The 25453-nt window shown below is 45.6% G+C and overlaps 1 protein-coding gene across 3 annotated transcripts in view; it reads left to right on the forward strand.

Annotated features, from left to right (window-relative positions):
• Positions 1–25453, forward strand: part of LOC115126521 (SH3 domain and tetratricopeptide repeat-containing protein 2-like) — a 78532-nt gene that overhangs the window by 17560 nt on the left and 35519 nt on the right. For all 3 annotated transcript variants that reach the window (XM_065019878.1, XM_065019876.1, XM_065019877.1), the window contains 8 exons: positions 5310–5408; positions 6303–6413; positions 8818–8945; positions 9165–9270; positions 10005–10148; positions 11009–11207; positions 20135–20208; positions 21188–21383. In XM_065019878.1, coding sequence (XP_064875950.1) covers positions 5310–5408; positions 6303–6413; positions 8818–8945; positions 9165–9270; positions 10005–10148; positions 11009–11207; positions 20135–20208; positions 21188–21383 — 1057 coding nt within the window. The remainder of the gene's footprint in view (positions 1–5309; positions 5409–6302; positions 6414–8817; positions 8946–9164; positions 9271–10004; positions 10149–11008; positions 11208–20134; positions 20209–21187; positions 21384–25453) is intronic.

Consider the following 25453-nt stretch of genomic DNA (forward strand, 5'->3'; position numbering starts at 1 on the left):
TGCTAGTAGCTGTCTATAGAGATCAGGGTGGCTGGTGAGGTCATAGTGCTAGTAGCTGTCTATAGAGATCAGGGTGGCTGGTGAGGTCATAGTGCTAGTAGTGCTAGTAGTGCTAGTAGCTGTCTATAGAGATCAGGGTGGCTGGTGAGGTCATAGTGCTAGTAGCTGTCTATAGAGATCAGGGTGGCATAGTGTAGTGAGGTCATAGTGCTAGTAGCTGTCTATAGAGATCAGGGTGGCTGGTGAGGTCATAGTGCTAGTAGCTGTCTATAGAGATCAGGGTGGCTGGTGAGGTCATAGTGCTAGTAGCTGTCTATAGAGATCAGGGTGGCTGGTGAGGTCATAGTGCTAGTAGTGCTAGTAGTGCTAGTAGCTGTCTATAGAGATCAGGGTGGCTGGTGAGGTCATAGTGCTAGTAGCTGTCTATAGAGATCAGGGTGGCTGGTGAGGTCATAGTGCTAGTAGTGCTAGTAGCTGTCTATAGAGATCAGGGTGGCTGGTGAGGTCATAGTGCTAGTAGTGCTAGTAGCTGTCTTGAGATCAGGGTGGCTGGTGAGGCCATAGTGCTAGTAGCTGTCTTGAGATCAGGGTGGCTGGTGAGGCCATAGTGCTAGTAGCTGTCTTGAGATCAGGGTGGCTGGTGAGGTCATAGTGCTAGTAGTGCTAGTAGCTGTCTATAGAGATCAGGGTGGCTGGTGAGGTCATAGTGCTAGTAGCTGTCTTGAGATCAGGGTGGCTGGTGAGGTCATAGTGCTAGTAGCGCTAGTAGCTGTCTTGAGATCAGGGTGGCTGGTGAGGTCATAGTGCTAGTAGCTGTCTACAGAGATCAGGGTGGCTGGTGAGGTCATAGTGCTAGTAGCTGTCTTGAGATCAGGGTGGCTGGTGAGGTCATAGTGCTAGTAGCTGTCTACAGAGATCAGGGTGGCTGGTGAGGTCATAGTGCTAGTAGCTGTCTTGAGATCAGGGTAGCTGGTGAGGTCATAGTGCTAGTAGTGCTAGTAGCTGTCTATAGAGATCAGGGTAGCTGGTGAGGTCATAGTGCTAGTAGCTGTCTATAGAGATCAGGGTAGCTGGTGAGGTCATAGTGCTAGTAGCTGTCTATAGAGATCAGGGTGGCTGGTGAGGTCATAGTGCTAGTAGCTGTCTATAGAGATCAGGGTGGCTGGTGAGGTCATAGTGCTAGTAGTGCTGAGGTAGTGCTAGTAGCTGTCTATAGAGATCAGGGTGGCTGGTGAGGTCATAGTGCTAGTAGCTGTCTATAGAGATCAGGGTGGCTGGTGAGGTCATAGTGCTAGTAGCTGTCTAGAGATAGAGATCAGGGTGGCTGGTGAGGGTCTAGTAGTGCTGAGATCAGCTGGTGAGGTCTAGTGCTAGAGATCTATAGAGGGTGGCTGGTGAGGTCATAGTGCTAGTAGCTGTCTATAGAGATCAGGGTGGCTGGTGAGGTCATAGTGCAGTAGTGCTAGAGTCAGTGCTGGTGAGTAGTGCTAGTAGCTGTCTATAGAGATCAGGGTGGCTGGTGAGGTCATAGTGCTAGTAGCTGTCTATAGAGATCAGGGTGGCTGGTGAGGTCATAGTGCTAGTAGCTGTCTTGAGATCAGGGTGGCTGGTGAGGTCATAGTGCTAGTAGCTGTCTATAGAGATCAGGGTGGCTGGTGAGGTCATAGTGCTAGTAGCTGTCTATAGAGATCAGGGTGGCTGGTGAGGTCATAGTGCTAGTAGCTGTCTATAGAGATCAGGGTGGCTGGTGAGGTCATAGTGCTAGTAGTGCTAGTAGTGCTAGTAGCTGTCTATAGAGATCAGGGTGGCTGGTGAGGTCATAGTGCTAGTAGCTGTCTATAGAGATCAGGGTGGCTGGTGAGGTCATAGTGCTAGTAGCTGTCTATAGAGATCAGGGTGGCTGGTGAGGTCATAGTGCTAGTAGCTGTCTATAGAGATCAGGGTGGCTGGTGAGGTCATAGTGCTAGTAGTGCTAGTAGTGCTAGCAGCTGTCTATAGAGATCAGGGTGGCTGGTGAGGTCATAGTGCTAGTAGCTGTCTATAGAGATCAGGGTGGCTGGTGAGGTCATAGTGCTAGTAGTGCTAGTAGCTGTCTATAGAGATCAGGGTGGCTGGTGAGGTCATAGTGCTAGTAGTGCTAGTAGCTGTCTATAGAGATCAGGGTGGCTGGTGAGGTCATAGTGCTAGTAGCTGTCTATAGAGATCAGGGTGGCTGGTGAGGTCATAGTGCTAGTAGCTGTCTTGAGATCAGGGTGGCTGGTGTGGTCATAGTGCTAGTAGTGCTAGTAGCTGTCTATAGAGATCAGGGTGGCTGGTGAGGTCATAGTGCTAGTAGCTGTCTTGAGATCAGGGTGGCTGGGGAGGTCATAGTGCTAGTAGCGATAGTAGCTGTCTTGAGATCAGGGTGGCTGGTGAGGTCATAGTGCTAGTAGCTGTCTACAGAGATCAGGGTGGCTGGTGAGGTCATAGTGCTAGTAGCTGTCTTGAGATCAGGGTAGCTGGTGAGGTCATAGTGCTAGTAGCTGTCTATAGAGATCAGGGTAGCTGGTGAGGTCATAGTGCTAGTAGCTGTCTATAGAGATCAGGGTAGCTGGTGAGGTCATAGTGCTAGTAGCTGTCTATAGAGATCAGGGTGGCTGGTGAGGTCATAGTGCTAGTAGCTGTCTATAGAGATCAGGGTGGCTGGTGAGGTCATAGTGCTAGTAGTGCTAGTAGTGCTAGTAGCTGTCTATAGAGATCAGGGTGGCTGGTGAGGTCATAGTGCTAGTAGCTGTCTATAGAGATCAGGGTGGCTGGTGAGGTCATAGTGCTAGTAGCTGTCTATAGAGATCAGGGTGGCTGGTGAGGTCATAGTGCTAGTAGCTGTCTATAGAGATCAGGGTGGCTGGTGAGGTCATAGTGCTAGTGAGCTGTCTAGTAGAGATCAGGGTGGCTGGTGAGGTCATAGTGCTAGTAGTGCTAGTAGTGCTACTAGCTGTCTATAGAGATCAGGGTGGCTGGTGAGGTCATAGTGCTAGTAGCTGTCTATAGAGTGCTAGTAGCTGAGAGATCAGGGTGGCTGGTGAGGTCATAGTGCTAGTAGTGTCTTGAGATCAGGGTCAGCTGGTGAGGTCATAGTGCTAGTAGCTGTCTATAGAGATCAGGGTGGCTGGTGAGGTCATAGTTCTAGTAGCTGTCTATAGAGATCAGGGTGGCTGGTGAGGTCATAGTGCTAGTAGTGCTAGTAGTGCTAGTAGCTGTCTATAGAGATCAGGGTGGCTGGTGAGGTCATAGTGCTAGTAGCTGTCTATAGAGATCAGGGTGGCTGGTGAGGTCATAGTGCTAGTAGCTGTCTATAGAGATCAGGGTGGCTGGTGAGGTCATAGTGCTAGTAGCTGTCTATAGAGATCAGGGTGGCTGGTGAGGTCATAGTGCTAGTAGTGCTAGTAGTGCTAGTAGCTGTCTATAGAGATCAGGGTGGCTGGTGAGGTCATAGTGCTAGTAGCTGTCTATAGAGATCAGGGTGGCTGGTGAGGTCATAGTGCTAGTAGTGCTAGTAGCTGTCTATAGAGATCAGGGTGGCTGGTGAGGTCATAGTGCTAGTAGTGCTAGTAGCTGTCTATAGAGATCAGGGTGGCTGGTGAGGTCATAGTGCTAGTAGCTGTCTATAGAGATCAGGGTGGCTGGTGAGGTCATAGTGCTAGTAGCTGTCTATAGAGATCAGGGTGGCTGGTGAGGTCATAGTGCTAGTAGCTGTCTATAGAGATCAGGGTGGCTGGTGAGGTCATAGTGCTAGTAGTGCTAGTAGTGCTAGTAGCTGTCTATAGAGATCAGGGTGGCTGGTGAGGTCATAGTGCTAGTAGCTGTCTATAGAGATCAGGGTGGCTGGTGAGGTCATAGTGCTAGTAGCTGTCTTGAGATCAGGGTAGCTGGTGAGGTCATAGTGCTAGTAGCTGTCTATAGAGATCAGGGTAGCTGGTGAGGTCATAGTGCTAGTAGCTGTCTATAGAGATCAGGGTGGCTGGTGAGGTCATAGTGCTAGTAGCTGTCTATAGAGATCAGGGTGGCTGGTGAGGTCATAGTGCTAGTAGTGCTAGTAGTGCTAGTAGCTGTCTATAGAGATCAGGGTGGCTGGTGAGGTCATAGTGCTAGTAGCTGTCTATAGAGATCAGGGTGGCTGGTGAGGTCATAGTGCTAGTAGCTGTCTATAGAGATCAGGGTGGCTGGTGAGGTCATAGTGCTAGTAGCTGTCTATAGAGATCAGGGTGGCTGGTGAGGTCATAGTGCTAGTAGCTGTCTATAGATATCAGGGTGGCTGGTGAGGTCATAGTGCTAGTAGCTGTCTATAGAGATCAGGGTGGCTGGTGAGGTCATAGTGCTAGTAGTGCTAGTAGCTGTCTATAGAGATCAGGGTAAAAACAAACATTTGCACCCCTTGTGGTCCCCAGGGCCATTATTAAGAAATGCTGTTTTACGATATCTGATGGCTATCTGCATTTCTGGTAAAGACAATGCATGTCTGTTCACTGCTTGCTGTTTGGTCCCACGTGATTTGTTTGTGATACAGCAACGTTTTCAACAAAATCTTCTTTCAGGACGTGTAACTTTGTCCTTCCCCTCATTGGAGAATTGATGGAGATATAGGGAAGAAGCCACTTTAGACCATTGACATGCACCCCTTGATGGTGTTTACTACTTCGTGTTACACTAATCTCCTCCCCCGACATTTACTGAAGGGTGTGTCCCACTAATATCATTCCTCCCTCCCAGACATTTACTGAAAGGTGTGTCCCACTAATATCATTCCTCCCTCCAAGACATTTACTGATGGGTGTGTCCCACTAATATCATTCCTCCCTCCCAGACATTTACTGATGGGTGTGTCCCACTAATATCATTCCTCCCTTCCAGACATTTACTGATGGGTGTGTCCCACTAATATCATTCCTCCCTCCCAGACATTTTCTGATGGGTGTGTCCCACTAATATCATTCCTCCCTCCCAGACAGTTACTGAATGGTATGTCCCACTAATATCATTCCTCCCTCCCAGACATTTACTGATGGGTGTGTCCCACTAATATCATTCCTCCCTCCCAGACATTTATTGATGTGTGTTACACTAATTTCCTTCCCCATTCCCAGACATTGGGCACGTTCCTCTGCCCAGGCATTGCTGTCGCATGTCAGATCTTACACATGCCTGGATAGACATTTTATTCATTAGTTGATGACATGGCACGCAACCATTGGTTGATGCATGCAACGTCTGATCAGGGGAATGCGACATTATACTGATGTGTGTAACACTAATCTCCCCCCCCCTCCCAGACATCTCCCCTGCTGAGCTGGATGCACTATGGAGAGAACCACCGTACACGCTAGCGGGAACCAATGAGCACTTCCCAGGAAATGATGTTATGAATCCAGGTAACTACAGTAAAAGCCTTAAAGCGTTCGATGACACAAAACATCCAGCTGATTCTATCCCAATTAAGTCCTGCATGAGTTATATTGCCCAGACAAATGTTGAGTTTGAATTCTTCTGGATGTGTACTGTAGCAAACAATGAAACATTGTATTACACTGTAGCCTCAACAGTCCCAGGTTGAGGAAGAGTTGGGGACATCCTCTCTGTACAATGTGACAACAACATGAGGAAGCCAGCCCAGCCGCTCATGAAGCCTTTTTCATTGTTTTTATGTGTTTCTGTGTGTGTGTGTGTGTGTGTGTGTGTGTGTGTGTGTGTGTGTGTGTGTGTGTGTGTGTGTGTGTGTGTGTGTGTGTGTGTGTGTGTGTGTGTGTGTGTTTGCATGCACATCACAAAGCCCTGTCAGGACAGCTAAAAGCAGGTCGTTATATTATAATAGACCATCTGGGAGAGGCAGTACGTTAATAGATGGGTGGGCTTTGATAGGCTCTTTATGTTCTGTTGATGTTCTGGAGGAAACAGACTAATCACTGTTGAAATCCTCATCAGCTGGACCACAGAATACACTGTACACCAGCAGTTAAGTAACTTTTAGTGTGAATGTTTCCTCATACAGTAACAGAGACAAACCTCCAATTGGGTCACTTTGTCTGGTTACCAGTCAGGTTTGTGTTCCAGAAGGATATACGATGAAGCATTGTGCTCTCCATTCCCTCTTGACAGTTGTCACAAAACAAGGTTGCTCGATGATCTTGCACTTGCTTACAGAGCACATGTAGCTGACACAAAAGTCTATTTTAAAATCAACCCCCCGAAACAGCTGTCTCACCCGTTCCTTCCTGAGGGTTCCACTGACCTGACCTGACCTGATCTCTGTTTCCTGTCTTCTCCAGGGGTGGAGTCTGGGGGCGGGGAGGCGGAGCCGGACAGTTACTGGAAGAGGAAGGAGGAGTTCACCAGAGGAAGCACTGTGTCACTGGCCGTGGGAGAGCGGTTCTCCTCAGGTACTGTTCTGCTCTCAGATGCTCTGTACGGATGTGTTCCAAATGGTACCCTAATACCTATAGGTGTACTTTGACCCAAACGGTGCTATTTGGGACAGCCAGGGTGTTTCTCTCTCTATTCCTGCCTTGGATGTGCTAACTGCTAACGTAGCGGTGTTAACAGCTGCTGGTCATGGTTGTGTGGTGTGATGCTTATTGTGGATCTGTTTGTGTTGCAGCTGTCATTACATCTCTATTGTACCCTGTCTGTATTCTATACAGTCGTCTATTTAATCACTGTATCATTCAAGTTGTCTGTATGTACAGTATGTCAACATCCTGTAAGAAAACAGACTTTATTGTTAACGTTACAGTAGGCACAGCTACTCAGTTACTCTATGGTTCTCTGTATTTTTCCTCCAGTAGGTTCCAGTGTAGCTCTCCCCCAAATGGACCTAATGTTAATTAAAGGGTCCCTTTAAAACTCCAGTCACTCCAGGCTGTAATAGATCTGTTATTCCTAGTCCAACACTGAGACACTCAGCAGCTGCTGTGTAATATGACCTCACTGAGCATGACTATAATAAACTCACTGAGCATGACTATAATATACTCACTGAGCATGACTATAATACACTCACTGAGCATGACTATAATACACTCACTGAGCATGACTATAATACACTCACTGAGCATGACTATAATACACTCACTGAGCATGACTATAATAAACTCACTGAGCATGACTATAATAAACTCACTGAGCATGACTATAATATACTCACTGAGCATGACTATAATACACTCACTGAGCATGACTATAATACACTCACTGAGCATGACTATAATAAACTCACTGAGCATGACTATAATAAACTCACTGAGCATGACTATAATACACTCACTGAGCATGACTATAATAAACTCACTGAGCATGACTATAATACACTCACTGAGCATGACTATAATACACTCACTGAGCATGACTATAATACACTCACTGAGCATGACTATAATACACTCACTGAGCATGACTATAATACACTCACTGAGCATGACTATAATAAACTCACTGAGCATGACTATAATAAACTCACTGAGCATGACTATAATATACTCACTGAGCATGACTATAATACACTCACTGAGCATGACTATAATACACTCACTGAGCATGACTATAATAAACTCACTGAGCATGACTATAATAAACTCACTGAGCATGACTATAATACACTCACTGAGCATGACTATAATAAACTCACTGAGCATGACTATAATATACTCACTGAGCATGACTATAATACACTCACTGAGCATGACTCACTGAGCATGACTATAATACACTCACTGAGCATGACTATAATACACTCACTGAGCATGACTATAATAAACTCACTGAGCATGACTATAATACACTCACTGAGCATGACTATAATACACTCACTGAGCATGACTATAATAAACTCACTGAGCATGACTATAATACACTCACTGAGCATGACTATAATACACTCACTGAGCATGACTATAATAAACTCACTGAGCATGACTATAATACACTCACTGAGCATGACTATAATAAACTCACTGAGCATGACTATAATAAACTCACTGAGCATGACTATAATAAACTCACTGAGCATGACTATAATACACTCACTGAGCATGACTATAATAAACTCACTGAGCATGACTATAATATACTCACTGAGCATGACTATAATACACTCACTGAGCATGACTATAATATACTCACTGAGCATGACTATAATACACTCACTGAGCATGACTATAATATACTCACTGAGCATGACTATAATACACTCACTGAGCATGACTATAATACACTCACTGAGCATGACTATAATAAACTCACTGAGCATGACTATAATACACTCACTGAGCATGACTATAATACACTCACTGAGCATGACTATAATAAACTCACTGAGCATGACTATAATACACTCACTGAGCATGACTATAATACACTCACTGAGCATGACTATAATACACTCACTGAGCATGACTATAATAAACTCACTGAGCATGACTATAATACACTCACTGAGCATGACTATAATACACTCACTGAGCATGACTATAATACACTCACTGAGCATGACTATAATAAACTCACTGAGCATGACTATAATACACTCACTGAGCATGACTATAATACACTCACTGAGCATGACTATAATACACTCACTGAGCATGACTATAATACACTCACTGAGCATGACTATAATACACTCACTGAGCATGGCTCTGTAACACACTCGGAAAAGTTACTCCTTAAAGTTTTACCTCTTCATGTTGATGTCTGCATTACAGCATCACAGTATCAGTCAATACTCCCACCGGTGATCTCGAGAGTGACAGTGTGTACGTGTGCTTGTGTGCGTGCTTTTTCGTGTAGACGTGGTGCTGGTGTTCAGCGGTCGGCGGCGCTCGGGTGTAATACCTGACACTGAACTACAGGAGGCGCTCCGTACCAGACTCAGGGTCGTCGAGAGCAACAGTCAGGATGTCATCCAGCTCTTCAAGGTTAGTCACAGGTCATAGGTCAGGGGTTAGAGGTTAGAGGTCAAGGCATGCCAAAACAGATGACCCTGCCTAGACCAGTGGTGGGGTTACAACCGTTGTCCTGCGAAAAGTTGCTTCTCCCTGATGTTGATGCTAGTGGTCGGTAGAGAATAAAGGTGACCTTTTCTGCATCCTCGCTGTTTCTTCAACAATGTCTTCGGTTCTTCTGCCTCCCTACAGGACCTGTCTGCCCGTCTGCTGTCTGTCCACGCTGAGAAGGACAGCTTTGTCATCACCTTCAAGACTGTGGAGGAGATGTGGAAGTTCTCTACCTACCTGGCTTTAGGTGTGCGGTACTATCCTAGTCTACCTGACCTAGATGAAACTCTCATTAACACATTCTGAAACCTGATTATTACGTCCAGTCTGGTTAGAAGTTGCAAATAGGCGCAGAACCAGGATCAGATTCCCCTCACCCAATCCTAACCTAAACCATCAGCCTGGAAGAACCAGGATCAGATTCCCCTCACCCAATCCTAACCTAAACCATCAGCCTGGAAGAACCAGGGTCAGATTCCCCTCACCCAATCCTAACCTAAACCATCAGCCTGGAAGAACCAGGATCAGATTCCCCTCACCCAATCCTAACCTAAACCATCAGCCTGGAAGAACCAGGATCAGATTCCCCTCACCCAATCCTAACCTAAACCATCAGCCTGGAAGAACCAGGATCAGATTCCCCTCACCCAATCCTAACCTAAACCATCAGCCTGGAAGAACCAGGATCAGATTCCCCTCACCCAATCCTAACCTAAACCATCAGCCTGGAAGAACCAGGATCAGATTCCCCTCACCCAATCCTAACCTAAAACATCAGCCTGGAAGAACCAGGATCAGATTCCCCTCACCCAATCCTAACCTAAAACATCAGCCTGGAAGAACCAGACCTTACATCAGGATGTAGGGACAACTTCCTCCTACTTTGTTGTGTGTCCAGGCAATGTGGTGTGGGGAACCTGAGGGACACCATGTTATAAACACCTTATGACATGTTATGAACATATGTCTCTGTATGTCCAGGCTATGTGGCGCGGTGCCTGGAGAATTTCCTGTGTGACCAGTCATTCTGGCTGGACACTGAGCTGCTGAGGGACCTGGAGATCACTGTGACTGTAGACGAGGAACACCTGGCAACACTCTACCTGGGACTGCTGCTGCAGGAGGGTGAACAAACACCTTATGAACACCTTATGAACTCTTTATGAACACCTTATGAACATCTTATGAACTCTTTATGAACATCTTATGAACTCTTTATGAACACCTTATGAACATCTTATGAACTCTTTATGAACACCTTATGAACACCTTATGACCTTATTAAGAACAGCACCTGGCCACACTACCTGGGACTGCTGCTGCAGAAGGGTAGGGGTGGTTACTTTATGAACTCCTTGTGACAGGTTATGAAGACCATTTTAACATCATATGAACTCTTTATAGACATCTTATGAACAGTTTACAAATGACTAATGGACAAGTTATGAAGACCTCTACGAACTCCTTATGGACAGCTTGTATTCTCTACTTTCTTGACTCTCATCATCAACAGCAGTTTATATCACACTCTCCTCAGAGCAGAACAGAAGCAAAAAAGTTGTTCCATTTCAAAACACTTTGTTCTAGATACCTAGAAATGAAATGCAAGTAAACCTAAACTGACTCCATGTTCTGAAATGTCCAGAGATCAAGTAAAACAGCAAAGCTGAATGTTTAACGTAATGTAATTTTAGAGAGCTATTGTAAAACCACGCACTTACACTGTCCACTGTCTGAGTAGGCATCATGTTTTACAAGGAAGTACTCTTCTCCCTAACGCCTGAGAGGAATCAATAGCCAGTGAAATTAAGAAGTGCCTGTGTTGAGAATGGATTTTTAATGGATTATGTGAAGGAGGACAGAGATTCAGTTCAGTCAAATGTTCATTCTTTACAGAAATTTGCATCCCCCGGTGTGAGTGTGTGTTTGTGTGTGTCTGTTGTCCTCTGCGTGTCATTTAACTGTAGTTTTCTCTCTCTCCCCAGGGTCGTTCTTTGCCAAGGCGCTGGTGAGCAGTGGCGAGCACAGTGATGAGGAGGAGGAGCTGTGTTTCAGACGTAATGACTTGCTGATGGTTAGAGACACGGGGCAGGACAGTCACTGGGAGGGCACCCTTATTTCCACCGGAAAACACGGACTAGTGCCTGTCAACAACATGCAACCGCTGCCATACCCCTTCTACCAGTGAGTTACCTAGTCTCTACCCCCTAACCCATACCCCTTCTACCAGTGAGTTACCTAGTCTCTACCCTCTAACCCATACCCCTTCTACCAGTGAGTTACCTAGTCTCTACCCTCTAACCCATACCCCTTCTACCAGTGAGTTACCTAGTCTCTACCCTCTAACCCATACCCCTTCTACCAGTGAGTTATCTAGTCTCTACCCTCTAACCCATACCCCTTCTACCAGTGAGTTATCTAGTCTCTACCCTCTAACCCATACCCCTTCTACCAGTGAGTTACCTAGTCTCTACCCTCTAACCCATACCCCTTCTACCAGTGAGTTATCTAGTCTCTACCCTCTAACCCATACCCCTTCTACCAGTGAGTTACCTAGTCTCTACCCTCTAACCCATACCCCTTCTACTAGTGAGTTATCTAGTCTCTACCCTCTAACCCATACCCCTTCTACCAGTGAGTTACCTAGTCTCTACCCCCTAACCCATACCCCTTCTACCAGTGAGTTACCTAGTCTCTACCCCTAACCCATACCCCTTCTACCAGTGAGTTATCTAGTCTCTACCCCCTAACCCATACCCCTTCTACCAGTGAGTTATCTAGTCTCTACCCCCTAACCCATACCCCTTCTACCAGTGAGTTATCTAGTCTCTACCCCCTAACCCATACCCCTTCTACCAGTGAGTTATATAGTCTACCCCCTAACCCCCTAACCCATACCCCTTCTACCAGTGAGTTACCTAGTCTCTACCCCCTAACCCATACCGTTTCTACCAGTGAGTTATCTAGTCTCTACCCCCTAACCCATACCTAACCCATACCCCTTCTACCAGTGAGTTACCTAGTCTCTACCCTCTAACCCATACCGTTTCTCCCAGTGAGTTATCTAGTCTCTACCCCCTAACCCATACCCCTTCTACCAGTGAGTTACCTAGTCTCTACCCCCTAACCCATACCCCTTCTACCAGTGAGTTATCTAGTCTCTACCCCCTAACCCATACCCCTTCTACCAGTGAGTTACCTAGTCTCTACCCTAACCCATACCCCTTCTACCAGTGAGTTATCTAGTCTCTACCCCCTAACCCATACCCCTTCTACCAGTGAGTTATCTAGTCTCTACCCCCTAACCCATACCCTTCTACCAGTGAGTTATCTAGTCTCAACCCCTAACCCATACCGTTTCGACCAGTGAGTTATCTAGTCTCTACCCCCTAACCCATACCCCTTCTACCAGTGAGTTACCTAGTCTCTACCCCCTAACCCATACCCCTTCTACCAGTGAGTTACCTAGTCTCTACCCCCTAACCCATACCCCTTCTACCAGTGAGTTACCTAGTCTCTACCCCTAACCCATACCCTTTCTACCAGTGAGTTATCTAGTCTCTACCCCCTAACCCATACCCCTTCTACCAGTGAGTTATCTAGTCTCTACCCCCTAACCCATACCCCTTCTACCAGTGAGTTACCTAGTCTCTACCCCTAACCCATACCCCTTCTACCAGTGAGTTATCTAGTCTCTACCCTCTAACCCATACCCCTTCTACCAGTGAGTTACCTAGTCTCTACCCCTAACCCATACCCCTTCTACCAGTGAGTTATCTAGTCTCTACCCTCTAACCCATACCCCTTCTACCAGTGAGTTATCTAGTCTCTACCCCCCTAACCCATACCCTTCTACCAGTGAGTTATCTAGTCTCAACCCCCTAACCCATACCCCTTCTACCAGTGAGTTACCTAGTCTCTACCCCTAACCCATACCCCTTCTACCAGTGAGTTATCTAGTCTCAACCCTAACCCATACCCCTTCTACCAGTGAGTTATCTAGTCTCAACCCTAACCCATACCCCTTCGACCAGTGAGTTATCTAGTCTCTACCCCTAACCCATACCCCTTCTACCAGTGAGTTATCTAGTCTCTACCCCTAACCCATACCCCTTCTACCAGTGAGTTACCTAGTCTCTACCCCTAACCCATACCCCTTCTACCAGTGAGTTATCTAGTCTCTACCCCCTAACCCATACCCTTCTACCAGTGAGTTATCTAGTCTCTACCCCCTAACCCATACCCCTTCTACCAGTGAGTTATCTAGTCTCTACCCCTAACCCATACCGTTTCTACCAGTGAGTTACCTAGTCTCTACCCCTAACCCATACCCCTTCTACCAGTGAGTTATCTAGTCTCTACCCCTAACCCATACCGTTTCTACCAGTGAGTTATCTAGTCTCTACCCCCTAACCCATACCCCTTCTACCAGTGAGTTATCTAGTCTCTACCCCTAACCCATACCGTTTCTACCAGTGAGTTACCTAGTCTCTACCCCCCTAACCCATACCCTTCTACCAGTGAGTTATCTAGTCTCTACCCCTAACCCATACCCCTTCTACCAGTGAGTTACCTAGTCTCTACCTCTAACCCATACCCTTCTACCAGTGAGTTACCTAGTCTCTACCCCCTAACCCATACCCCTTCTACCAGTGAGTTATCTAGTCTCTACCCCTAACCCATACCCTTCTACCAGTGAGTTATCTAGTCTCTACCCCTAACCCATACCCCTTCTACCAGTGAGTTATCTAGTCTCTACCCCCTAACCCATACCCCTTCTACCAGTGAGTTACCTAGTCTCTACCCCCTAACCCATACCCCTTCTACCAGTGAGTTATCTAGTCTCTACCCCCTAACCCATACCCCTTCTACCAGTGAGTTACCTAGTCTCTACCCCCTAACCCATACTCCTTCTACCAGTGAGTTATCTAGTCTCTACCCCCTAACCCATACCCCTTCTACCAGTGAGTTATCTAGTCTCTACCCCTAACCCATACTCCTTCTACCAGTGAGTTATCTAGTCTCTACCCCTAACCCATACCCCTTCTACCAGTGAGTTACCTAGTCTCTACCCCCTAACCCATACCCCTTCTACCAGTGAGTTATCTAGTCTCTACCCTCTAACCCATACCCCTTCTACCAGTGAGTTACCTAGTCTCTACCCCCTAACCCATACCCCTTCTACCAGTGAGTTATCTAGTCTCTACCCTCTAACCCATACCCCTTCTACCAGTGAGTTATCTAGTCTCTACCCCCTAACCCATACCCCTTCTACCAGTGAGTTATCTAGTCTCTACCCCCTAACCCATACCCCTTCTACCAGTGAGTTACCTAGTCTCTACCCTCTAACCCATACCCCTTCTACCAGTGAGTTATCTAGTCTCAACCCTAACCCATACCCCTTCTACCAGTGAGTTATCTAGTCTCAACCCTAACCCATACCGTTTCGACCAGTGAGTTATCTAGTCTCTACCCCCTAACCCATACCCCTTCTACCAGTGAGTTATCTAGTCTCTACCCCCTAACCCATACCCCTTCTACCAGTGAGTTACCTAGTCTCTACCCCCTAACCCATACCCCTTCTACCAGTGAGTTATCTAGTCTCTACCCCCTAACCCATACCCCTTCTACCAGTGAGTTATCTAGTCTCTACCCCTAACCCATACCCTTCTACCAGTGAGTTATCTAGTCTCTACCCCCTAACCCATACCGTTTCTACCAGTGAGTTACCTAGTCTCTACCCCTAACCCATACCCCTTCTACCAGTGAGTTATCTAGTCTCTACCCCTAACCCATACCCCTTCTACCAGTGAGTTACCTAGTCTCTACCCCCTAACCCATACCCCTTCTACCAGTGAGTTATCTAGTCTCTACCCCCTAACCCATACCGTTTCTACCAGTGAGTTATCTAGTCTCTACCCCCTAACCCATACCCCTTCTACCAGTGAGTTATCTAGTCTCTACCCCCTAACCCATACCGTTTCTACCAGTGAGTTACCTAGTCTCTACCCCCTAACCCATACCCCTTCTACCAGTGAGTTATCTAGTCTCTACCCCCTAACCCATACCCCTTCTACCAGTGAGTTACCTAGTCTCTACCCTCTAACCCATACCCCTTCTACCAGTGAGTTACCTAGTCTCTACCCCCTAACCCATACCCCTTCTACCAGTGAGTTATCTAGTCTCTACCCCCTAACCCATACCCCTTCTACCAGTGAGTTATCTAGTCTCTACCCCCTAACCCATACCCCTTCTACCAGTGAGTTATCTAGTCTCTACCCCCTAACCCATACCCCTTCTACCAGTGAGTTATCTAGTCTCTACCCCCTAACCCATACCCCTTCTACCAGTGAGTTACCTAGTCTCTACCCCCTAACCCATACCCCTTCTACCAGTGAGTTATCTAGTCTCTACCCCTAACCCATACCCCTTCTACCAGTGAGTTATCTAGTCTCTACCCCTAACCCATACCCCTTCTACCAGTGAGTTATCTAGTCTCTACCCCCTAACCCATACCCTTCTACCAGTGAGTTACCTAGTCTCTACCCCTAACCCATACCCCTTCTACCAGTGAGTTATCTAGTCTCTACCCCTAACCCATACCCCTTCTACCAGTGAGTTACCTAGTCTCTACCCCTAACCCATACCCCTTCTACCAGTGAGTTATCTAGTCTCTACCCCTAACCCATACCGTTTCTACCAGTGAGTTATCTAGTCTCTACCCCTAACCCATACCCCTTCTACCAGTGAGTTATCTAGTCTCTACCCCCTAACCCATACCGTTTCTACCAGTGAGTTACCTAGTCTCTACCCCCTAACCCATACCCCTTCTACCAGTGAGTTATCTAGTCTCTACCCCCTAACCCATACCCCTTCTACCAGTGAGTTACCTAGTCTCTACCCTCTAACCCATACCCCTTCTACCAGTGAGTTACCTAGTCTCTACCCCCTAACCCATACCCCTTCTACCAGTGAGTTATCTAGTCTCTACCCCTAACCCATACCCTTCTACCAGTGAGTTATCTAGTCTCTACCCCTAACCCATACCCCTTCTACCAGTGAGTTATCTAGTCTCTACCCCTAACCCATACCCCTTCTACCAGTGAGTTACCTAGTCTCTACCCCCTAACCCATACCCCTTCTACCAGTGAGTTATCTAGTCTCTACCCCTAACCCATACCCCTTCTACCAGTGAGTTACCTAGTCTCTACCCCCTAACCCATACCCCTTCTACCAGTGAGTTATCTAGTCTCTACCCCTAACCCATACCCTTCTACCAGTGAGTTATCTAGTCTCTACCCCTAACCCATACCCTTCTACCAGTGAGTTATCTAGTCTCTACCCCTAACCCATACCCCTTCTACCAGTGAGTTATCTAGTCTCTACACCCTAACCCATACCCCTTCTACCAGTGAGTTATCTAGTCTCTACCCCTAACCCATACCGTTTCTACCAGTGAGTTATCTAGTCTCTACCCCCTAACCCATACCCCCTTCTACCAGTGAGTTATCTAGTCTCTACCCCTAACCCATACCCCTTCTACCAGTGAGTTATCTAGTCTCTACCCCTAACCCATACCCCTTCTACCAGTGAGTTACCTAGTCTCTACCCCTAACCCATACCCCTTCTACCAGTGAGTTATCTAGTCTCTACCCTCTAACCCATACCCCTTCTACCAGTGAGTTATCTAGTCTCTACCCCTAACCCATACCCCTTCTACCAGTGAGTTACCTAGTCTCTACCCCCTAACCCATACCTAACCCATACCCCTTCTACCAGTGAGTTATCTAGTCTCTACCCCTAACCCATACCCCTTCTACCAGTGAGTTATCTAGTCTCTACCCCCTAACCCATACCCCTTCTACCAGTGAGTTATCTAGTCTCTACCCCTAACCCATACCCCTTCTACCAGTGAGTTATCTAGTCTCTACCCCCTAACCCATACCCCTTCTCTACCAGTGAGTTATCTAGTCTCTACCCCCTAACCCATACCCCTTCTACCAGTGAGTTACCTAGTCTCTACCCCTAACCCATACCTAACCCATACCCCTTCTACCAGTGAGTTATCTAGTCTCTACCCCCTAACCCATACCCCTTCTACCAGTGAGTTATCTAGTCTCTACCCCCTAACCCATACCTAACCCATACCCCTTCTACCAGTGAGTTATCTAGTCTCTACCCCCTAACCCATACCCCTTCTACCAGTGAGTTATCTAGTCTCTACCCCTAACCCATACCCCTTCTACCAGTGAGTTACCTAGTCTCTACCCCTAACCCATACCTAACCCTTCTACCAGTGAGTTATCTAGTCTCTACCCCTAACCCATACCCCTTCTACCAGTGAGTTATCTAGTCTCTACCCCTAACCCATACCTAACCCATACCCTTCTACCAGTGAGTTATCTAGTCTCTACCCCTAACCCATACCCCTTCTACCAGTGAGTTACCTAGTCTCTACCCTCTAACCCATACCCCTTCTACCAGTGAGTTACCTAGTCTCTACCCCCTAACCCATACCCTTCTACCAGTGAGTTATCTAGTCTCTACCCCTAACCCATACCCCTTCTACCAGTGAGTTATCTAGTCTCTACCCCTAACCCATACCCCTTCTACCAGTGAGTTATCTAGTCTCTACCCCTAACCCATACCCCTTCTACCAGTGAGTTACCTAGTCTCTACCCCCTAACCCATACCCCTTCTACCAGTGAGTTATCTAGTCTCTACCCCTAACCCATACCCCTTCTACCAGTGAGTTACCTAGTCTCTACCCCTAACCCATACCCCTTCTACCAGTGAGTTATCTAGTCTCTACCCCTAACCCATACCCCTTCTACCAGTGAGTTATCTAGTCTCTACCCCTAACCCATACTCCTTCTACCAGTGAGTTATCTAGTCTCTACCCCTAACCCATACCCCTTCTACCAGTGAGTTATCTAGTCTCTACACCCTAACCCATACCCCTTCTACCAGTGAGTTATCTAGTCTCTACCCCCTAACCCATACCGTTTCTACCAGTGAGTTATCTAGACTCTACCCCCTAACCCATACCCCTTCTACCAGTGAGTTATCTAGTCTCTACCCCCTAACCCATACCCCTTCTACCAGTGAGTTATCTAGTCTCTACCCCCTAACCCATACCCCTTCTACCAGTGAGTTACCTAGTCTCAACCCTAACCCATACCCCTTCTACCAGTGAGTTATCTAGTCTCTACCCTCTAACCCATACCCCTTCTACCAGTGAGTTATCTAGTCTCTACCCCCTAACCCATACCCCTTCTACCAGTGAGTTACCTAGTCTCTACCCCCTAACCCATACCTAACCCATACCCCTTCTACCAGTGAGTTATCTAGTCTCTACCCCCTAACCCATACCCCTTCTACCAGTGAGTTATCTAGTCTCTACCCCCTAACCCATACCCCTTCTACCAGTGAGTTATCTAGTCTCTACCCCTAACCCATACCCCTTCTACCAGTGAGTTATCTAGTCTCTACCCCCTAACCCATACCCCTTCTACCAGTGAGTTATCTAGTCTCTACCCCTAACCCATACCCCTTCTACCAGTGAGTTACCTAGTCTCTACCCCTAACCCATACCTAACCCATACCCCTTCTACCAGTGAGTTATCTAGTCTCTACCCCCCTAACCCATACCCCTTCTACCAGTGAGTTATCTAGTCTCTACCCCTAACCCATACCTAACCCATACCCTTCTACCAGTGAGTTATCTAGTCTCTACCCCTAACCCATACCCTTCTACCAGTGAGTTATCTAGTCTCTACCCCCTAACCCATACCCTTCTACCAGTGAGTTACCTAGTCTCTACCCCCTAACCCATACCTAACCCATACCCCTTCTACCAGTGAGTTATCTAGTCTCTACCCCTAACCCATACCCCTTCTACCAGTGAGTTATCTAGTCTCTACCCCTAACCCATACCTAACCCATACCCCTTCTACCAGTGAGTTATCTAGTCTCTACCCCCTAACCCATACCCCTTCTACCAGTGAGTTATCTAGTCTCTACCCCCCCTAACCCATACCCCTTCTACCAGTGAGTTATCTAGTCTCTACCCCCTAACCCATACCCCTTCTACCAGTGAGTTACCTAGTCTCTACCCCCTAACCCATACCTAACCCATACCCCTTCTACCAGTGAGTTATCTAGTCTCTACCCCCTAACCCATACCCCTTCTACCAGTGAGTTATCTAGTCTCTACCCTCTAACCCATACCGTTTCTACCAGTAAGTTATCTAGTCTCTACCCTCTAACACATACCCCTTCTACCAGTGAGTTACCTAGTCTCTACCCCCTAACCCATACCCCTTCTACCAGTGAGTTACCTAGTCTCTACCCCCTAACCCATACCCCTTCTACCAGTGAGTTATCTAGTCTCTACCCTCTAACCCATACCCCTTCTACCAGTGAGTTATCTAGTCTCTACCCCTAACCCATACCCCTTCTACCAGTGAGTTATCTAGTCTCTACCCCTAACCCATACCCCTTCTACCAGTGAGTTATCTAGTCTCTACCCCTAACCCATACCCCTTCTACCAGTGAGTTATCTAGTCTCTACCCCCTAACCCATACCCCTTCTACCAGTGAGTTATCTAGTCTCTACCCCCTAACCCATACCCCTTCTACCAGTGAGTTATCTAGTCTCTACCCCCTAACCCATACCCCTTCTACCATCATATGCTGTATGTACACCTTATAACATGACACAGTGACTGTCACACCCTGACCATAGTTTGCTTTGTATGTTTCTATGTTTTGTTTGTTCAGGGTGTGATCTGAGTGGGCATTCTATGTTGGATGTCTTGATTGTCTATTTCTATGTCTGGCCTGATATGGTTCTCAATCAGAGGCAGGTGTTAGTTTTTCACATTTCTTGTTTTGCTATTCATGTATAGTTTCTTTATTAAAGAACCATGAATAATAACCACGCTGCGTTTTGGTCCGCCTCTCCTTCAGCGCAAGAAAACCGTTACAGTGACCTACTCAATCACACTATAGAATATCAACCTCTATCCCTGCATTTCCTCTCACCTCTTATTTTGTAGGGAAATATGGCAGCATTTTGTGCCAAGCTAATGTGTTTCCTGTTTGTGTAGGTGGTTCCTGAGGAAGTACCCTGGCTGTGCCGGAAGCTCCCCTTCAGAGAGAGGACAGTTTGACCACCCTATAGGTTAGGCCCTAAATCTAAGCCTTCAGATAGAGGACAGTTTGACTTCCCTATAGGTGAGGTCTTAACCCTAAGCCTTCAGAGAGAGGACAGTTTGACTACCCTACAGGTGAGGTCTTAACCCTAAGCCTTCAGAGAAAGGACCGTTTGACTACCCTACAGGTGAGGTCTTAACCCTAAGCCTTCAGAGAGAGGACCGTTTGACTACCCTACAGGTGAGGTCATAACTCTAAGCTGTCAGAGAGAGGACAGTTTGACCAGCCTGTAGGTGAGGTCATAAGCCTAAGCCTTCAGAGAGAGGACCGTTTGCCTACCCTATAGGTGAGGTCCTAACCCTAAGCCTTCAGAGAGAGGACAGTTTGACTAACCTATAGATGAGGTCTTAACCCTAACACTAAGCCTTCAGAGAGAGGACAGTTTGACTACCCTACAGGTGAGGTCTTACCTCTAACACTAAGCCTTCAGAGAGTGGACAGTTTTGACTACCCTATAGATGAGGTCTTAACCCTAAGCCTTCAGAGAGTGGACAGTTTGACTACCCTATAGATGAGGTCTTAACCCTAAGCCTTCAGAGAGTGGACAGTTTGACTACCCTATAGATGAGGTCTTAACCCTAAGCCTTCAGAGAGAGGAGAGTTTGACTACCCTATAGATGAGGTCTTACCTCTAACACTAAGCCTTCAGAGAGAGGACAGTTTGACTACCCTATAGGTGAGGTCTTAACCCTAAGCCTTCAGAGAGAGGACAGTTTGACTACCCTACAGGTGAGGTCTTAACCCTAAGCCTTCAGAGAGAGGACAGTTTGACTACCCTACAGGTGAGGTCTTAACCCTAAGCCTTCAGAGAGAGGACAGTTTGACCATCCTACAGTTGAGAGCAGGAACCTTCAACCTACGCCACACTACACTCATGCCATGGCCAGTGCTCAATATAAATACTAGGCATTTCCTCCAACCCCTTCTCCTCTCCCTTCTCCCTGCAGTAACTGGTTCCTGTGAGGCTGTAGTGGACCATAACCCAGTAGGATGTGATGAGCTCCAGCTGAGTCGAGGTGACCTGATTGAGATACAGGGGATGCTACTCCGAGGTCTGGACCTGTTCATAGGAACACACTGCTCTACAGGAAACACCGGCTTCGTACACAAGGCTCACGTGAAGCCACTCAACGCCAAACCACTGTAAGAGCAGTACATTTTTACATTTGAGCCATTTAGCAGACTATCTTATCCAAAGGGGTGGGGGGTTGCTCTTTGAAGAGATAGGGTTTCATGTGCTTTCAGAAGATGGACAGGGACTCTGCTCTCCAAGAGACCAGAGGCGGCAGAACGGAGAGCTCAGGTTGGGGTGTATGGTTTGAGCATAGCCTGAAGGTTGGGAGGGGCAGTTCCTCTTGCTTTTCTGTAGGTAAACACCACAGTCATGTAGTGGATACGAGCTTCGACAGGAAGCCAGTGGAATGTGAGGCGGAGTGGGGTGACTTGGGAGAACTTGGGAAGGTTGAAAACCAGGCAGGCTGCAGCATTCTGGATACGTTTCAGAGGTTTGATGGCACTGTGAGGGCTATACATAACATCATTACAATACCAAACCACTGTGAGGGCTATACATAACATCATTACAATACCAAACCACTGTGAGGGCTATACATAACATCATTACAATACCAAACCACTGTGAGGGCTATACATAACATCATTACAATACCAAACCACTGTGAGGGCTATACATAACATCATTACAATACCAAACCACTGTGAGGGCTATACATAACATCATTACAATACCAAACCACTGTGAGGGCTATACATAACATCATTACAATACCAAACCACTCTGAGGGCTATACATAACATCATTACAATACCAAACCACTGTGAGGGCTATACATAACATCATTACAATACCAAACCACTGTGAGGGCTATACATAACATCATAACATCATTACAATACCAAACCACTGTGAGGGCTATACATAACATCATTACAATACCAAACCACTGTGAGGGCTATACATAACATCATTACAATACCAAACCACTGTGAGGGCTATACATAACATCATTACAATACCAAACCACTGTGAGGGCTATACATAACATCATAACATCATTACAATACCAAACCACTGTGAGGGCTATACATAACATCATTACAATACCAAACCACTGTGAGGGCTATACATAACATCATTACAATACCAAACCACTGTGAGGGCTATACATAACATCATTACAATACCAAACCACTCTGAGGGCTATACATAACATCATTACAATACCAAACTACATGAGGGCTATACATCACATCATTACAATACCAAACCACTCTGAGGGCTATAGATAACATCATTACAATACCAAACCACTGTGAGGGCTATACATAATATCATTACAATACCAAACCACTCTGAGGGCTATACATAACATCATTACAATACCAAACCACTCTGAGGGCTATACATAACATCATTACAATACCAAACCACTGTGAGGGCTATACATAACATCATTACAATACCAAACCACTCTGAGGGCTATACATAACATCATTACAATACCAAACCACTCTGAGGGCTATACATAACATCATTACAATACCAAACCACTCTGAGGGCTATACATAACATCATTACAATACCAAACCACTCTGAGGGCTATACATAACATCATTACAATACCAAACCATTGTGAGGGCTATTCATAACATCATTACAATACCAAACTACTGTGAGGGCTATACATAACATCATTACAATACCAAACCACTCTGAGGGCTATACATAACATCATTACAATACCAAACCACTCTGAGGGCTATACATAACATCATTACAATACCAAACCACTCTGAGGGCTATACATAACATCATTACAATACCAAACCACTCTGAGGGCTATACATAACATCATTACAATACCAAACTACATGAGGGCTATACATAACATCATTACAATACCAAACCACTGTGAGGGCTATACATAACATCATTACAATACCAAACCACTGTGAGGGCTATACATTACATCATTACAATACCAAACCACTGTGAGGGCTATACATAACATCATTACAATACCAAACCACTGTGAGGGCTATACATAACATCATTACAATACCAAACCATTGTGAGGGATATTCATAACATCATTACAATACCAAACTACTGTGACGGCTATACATAACATCATTACAATACCAAACCACTGTGAGGGCTATACATAACATCATTACAATACCAAACCACTCTGAGGGCTATACATAACATCATTACAATACCAAACCACTCTGAGGGCTATACATAACATCATTACAATACCAAACCACTGTGAGGGCTATACATAACATCATTACAATACCAAACCACTGTGAGGGCTATACATAACATCATTACAATACCAAACCACTCTGAGGGCTATACATAACATCATTACAATACCAAACCACTCTGAGGGCTATACATAACATCATTACAATACCAAAAACCACTCTGAGGGCTATACATAACATCATTACAATACCAAACCACTCTGAGGGCTATACATAACATCATTACAATACCAAACCACTGTGAGGGCTATACATAACATCATTACAATACCAAACCACTGTGAGGGCTATACATAACATCATTACAATACCAAACCACTGTGAGGGCTATACATAACATCATTACAATACCAAACCACTGTGAGGGCTATACATAACATCATTACAATACCAAACCACTGTGAGGGCTATACATAACATCATTACAATACCAAACCACTGTGAGGGCTATACATAACATCATTACAATACCAAACCACTGTGAGGGCTATACATAACATCATTACAATACCAAACCACTGTGAGGGCTATACATAACATCATTACAATACCAAACCACTCTGAGGGCTATACATAACATCATTACAATACCAAACCACTGTGAGGGCTATACATAACATCATTACAATACCAAACCACTGTGAGGGCTATACATAACATCATTACAATACCAAACCACTGTGAGGGCTATACATAACATCATTACAATACCAAACCACTCTGAGGGCTATACATAACATCATTACAATACCAAACCACTCTGAGGCTATACATAACATCATTACAATACCAAACCACATAACATCATTACAATACCAAACCACTGTGAGGGCTATACATAACATCATTACAATACCAAACCACTCTGAGGGCTATACATAACATCATTACAATACCAAACCACTGTGAGGGCTATACATAACATCATTACAATACCAAACCACTGTGAGGGCTATACATAACATCATTACAATACCAAACCACTGTGAGGGCTATACATAACATCATTACAATACCAAACCACTGTGAGGGCTATACATAACATCATTACAATACCAAACCACTGTGAGGGCTATACATAACATCATTACAATACCAAACCACTCTGAGGGCTATACATAACATCATTACAATACCAAACCACTGTGAGGGCTATACATAACATCATTACAATACCAAACCACTACCAAACCACTGAGGGCTATACATAACATCATTACAATACCAAACCACTGTGAGGGCTATACATAACATCATTACAATACCAAACCACTGTGAGGGCTATACATAACATCATTACAATACCAAACCACTGTGAGGGCTATACATAACATCATTACAATACCAAACCACTCTGAGGGCTATACATAACATCATTACAATACCAAACCACTCTGAGGGCTATACATAACATCATTACAATACCAAACCACTGTGAGGGCTATACATAACATCATTACAATACCAAACCACTGTGAGGGCTATACATAACATCATTACAATACCAAACCACTGTGAGGGCTATACATAACATCATTACAATACCAAACCACTGTGAGGGCTATACATAACATCATTACAATACCAAACCACTGTGAGGGCTATACATAACATCATTACAATACCAAACCACTGTGAGGGCTATACATAACATCATTACAATACCAAACCACTGAGGGCTATACATAACATCATTACAATACCAAACCACTGTGAGGGCTATACATAACATCATTACAATACCAAACCACTGTGAGGGCTATACATAACATCATTACAATACCAAACCACTGTGAGGGCTATACATAACATCATTACAATACCAAACCACTGTGAGGGCTATACATAACATCATTACAATACCAAACCACTGTGAGGGCTATACATAACATCATTACAATACCAAACCACTCTGAGGG

The sequence above is a fragment of the Oncorhynchus nerka genome, linkage group LG6, assembly GCF_034236695.1.
Source record: "Oncorhynchus nerka isolate Pitt River linkage group LG6, Oner_Uvic_2.0, whole genome shotgun sequence".
Classification (NCBI taxonomy): Eukaryota; Metazoa; Chordata; class Actinopteri; order Salmoniformes; family Salmonidae; genus Oncorhynchus; species Oncorhynchus nerka.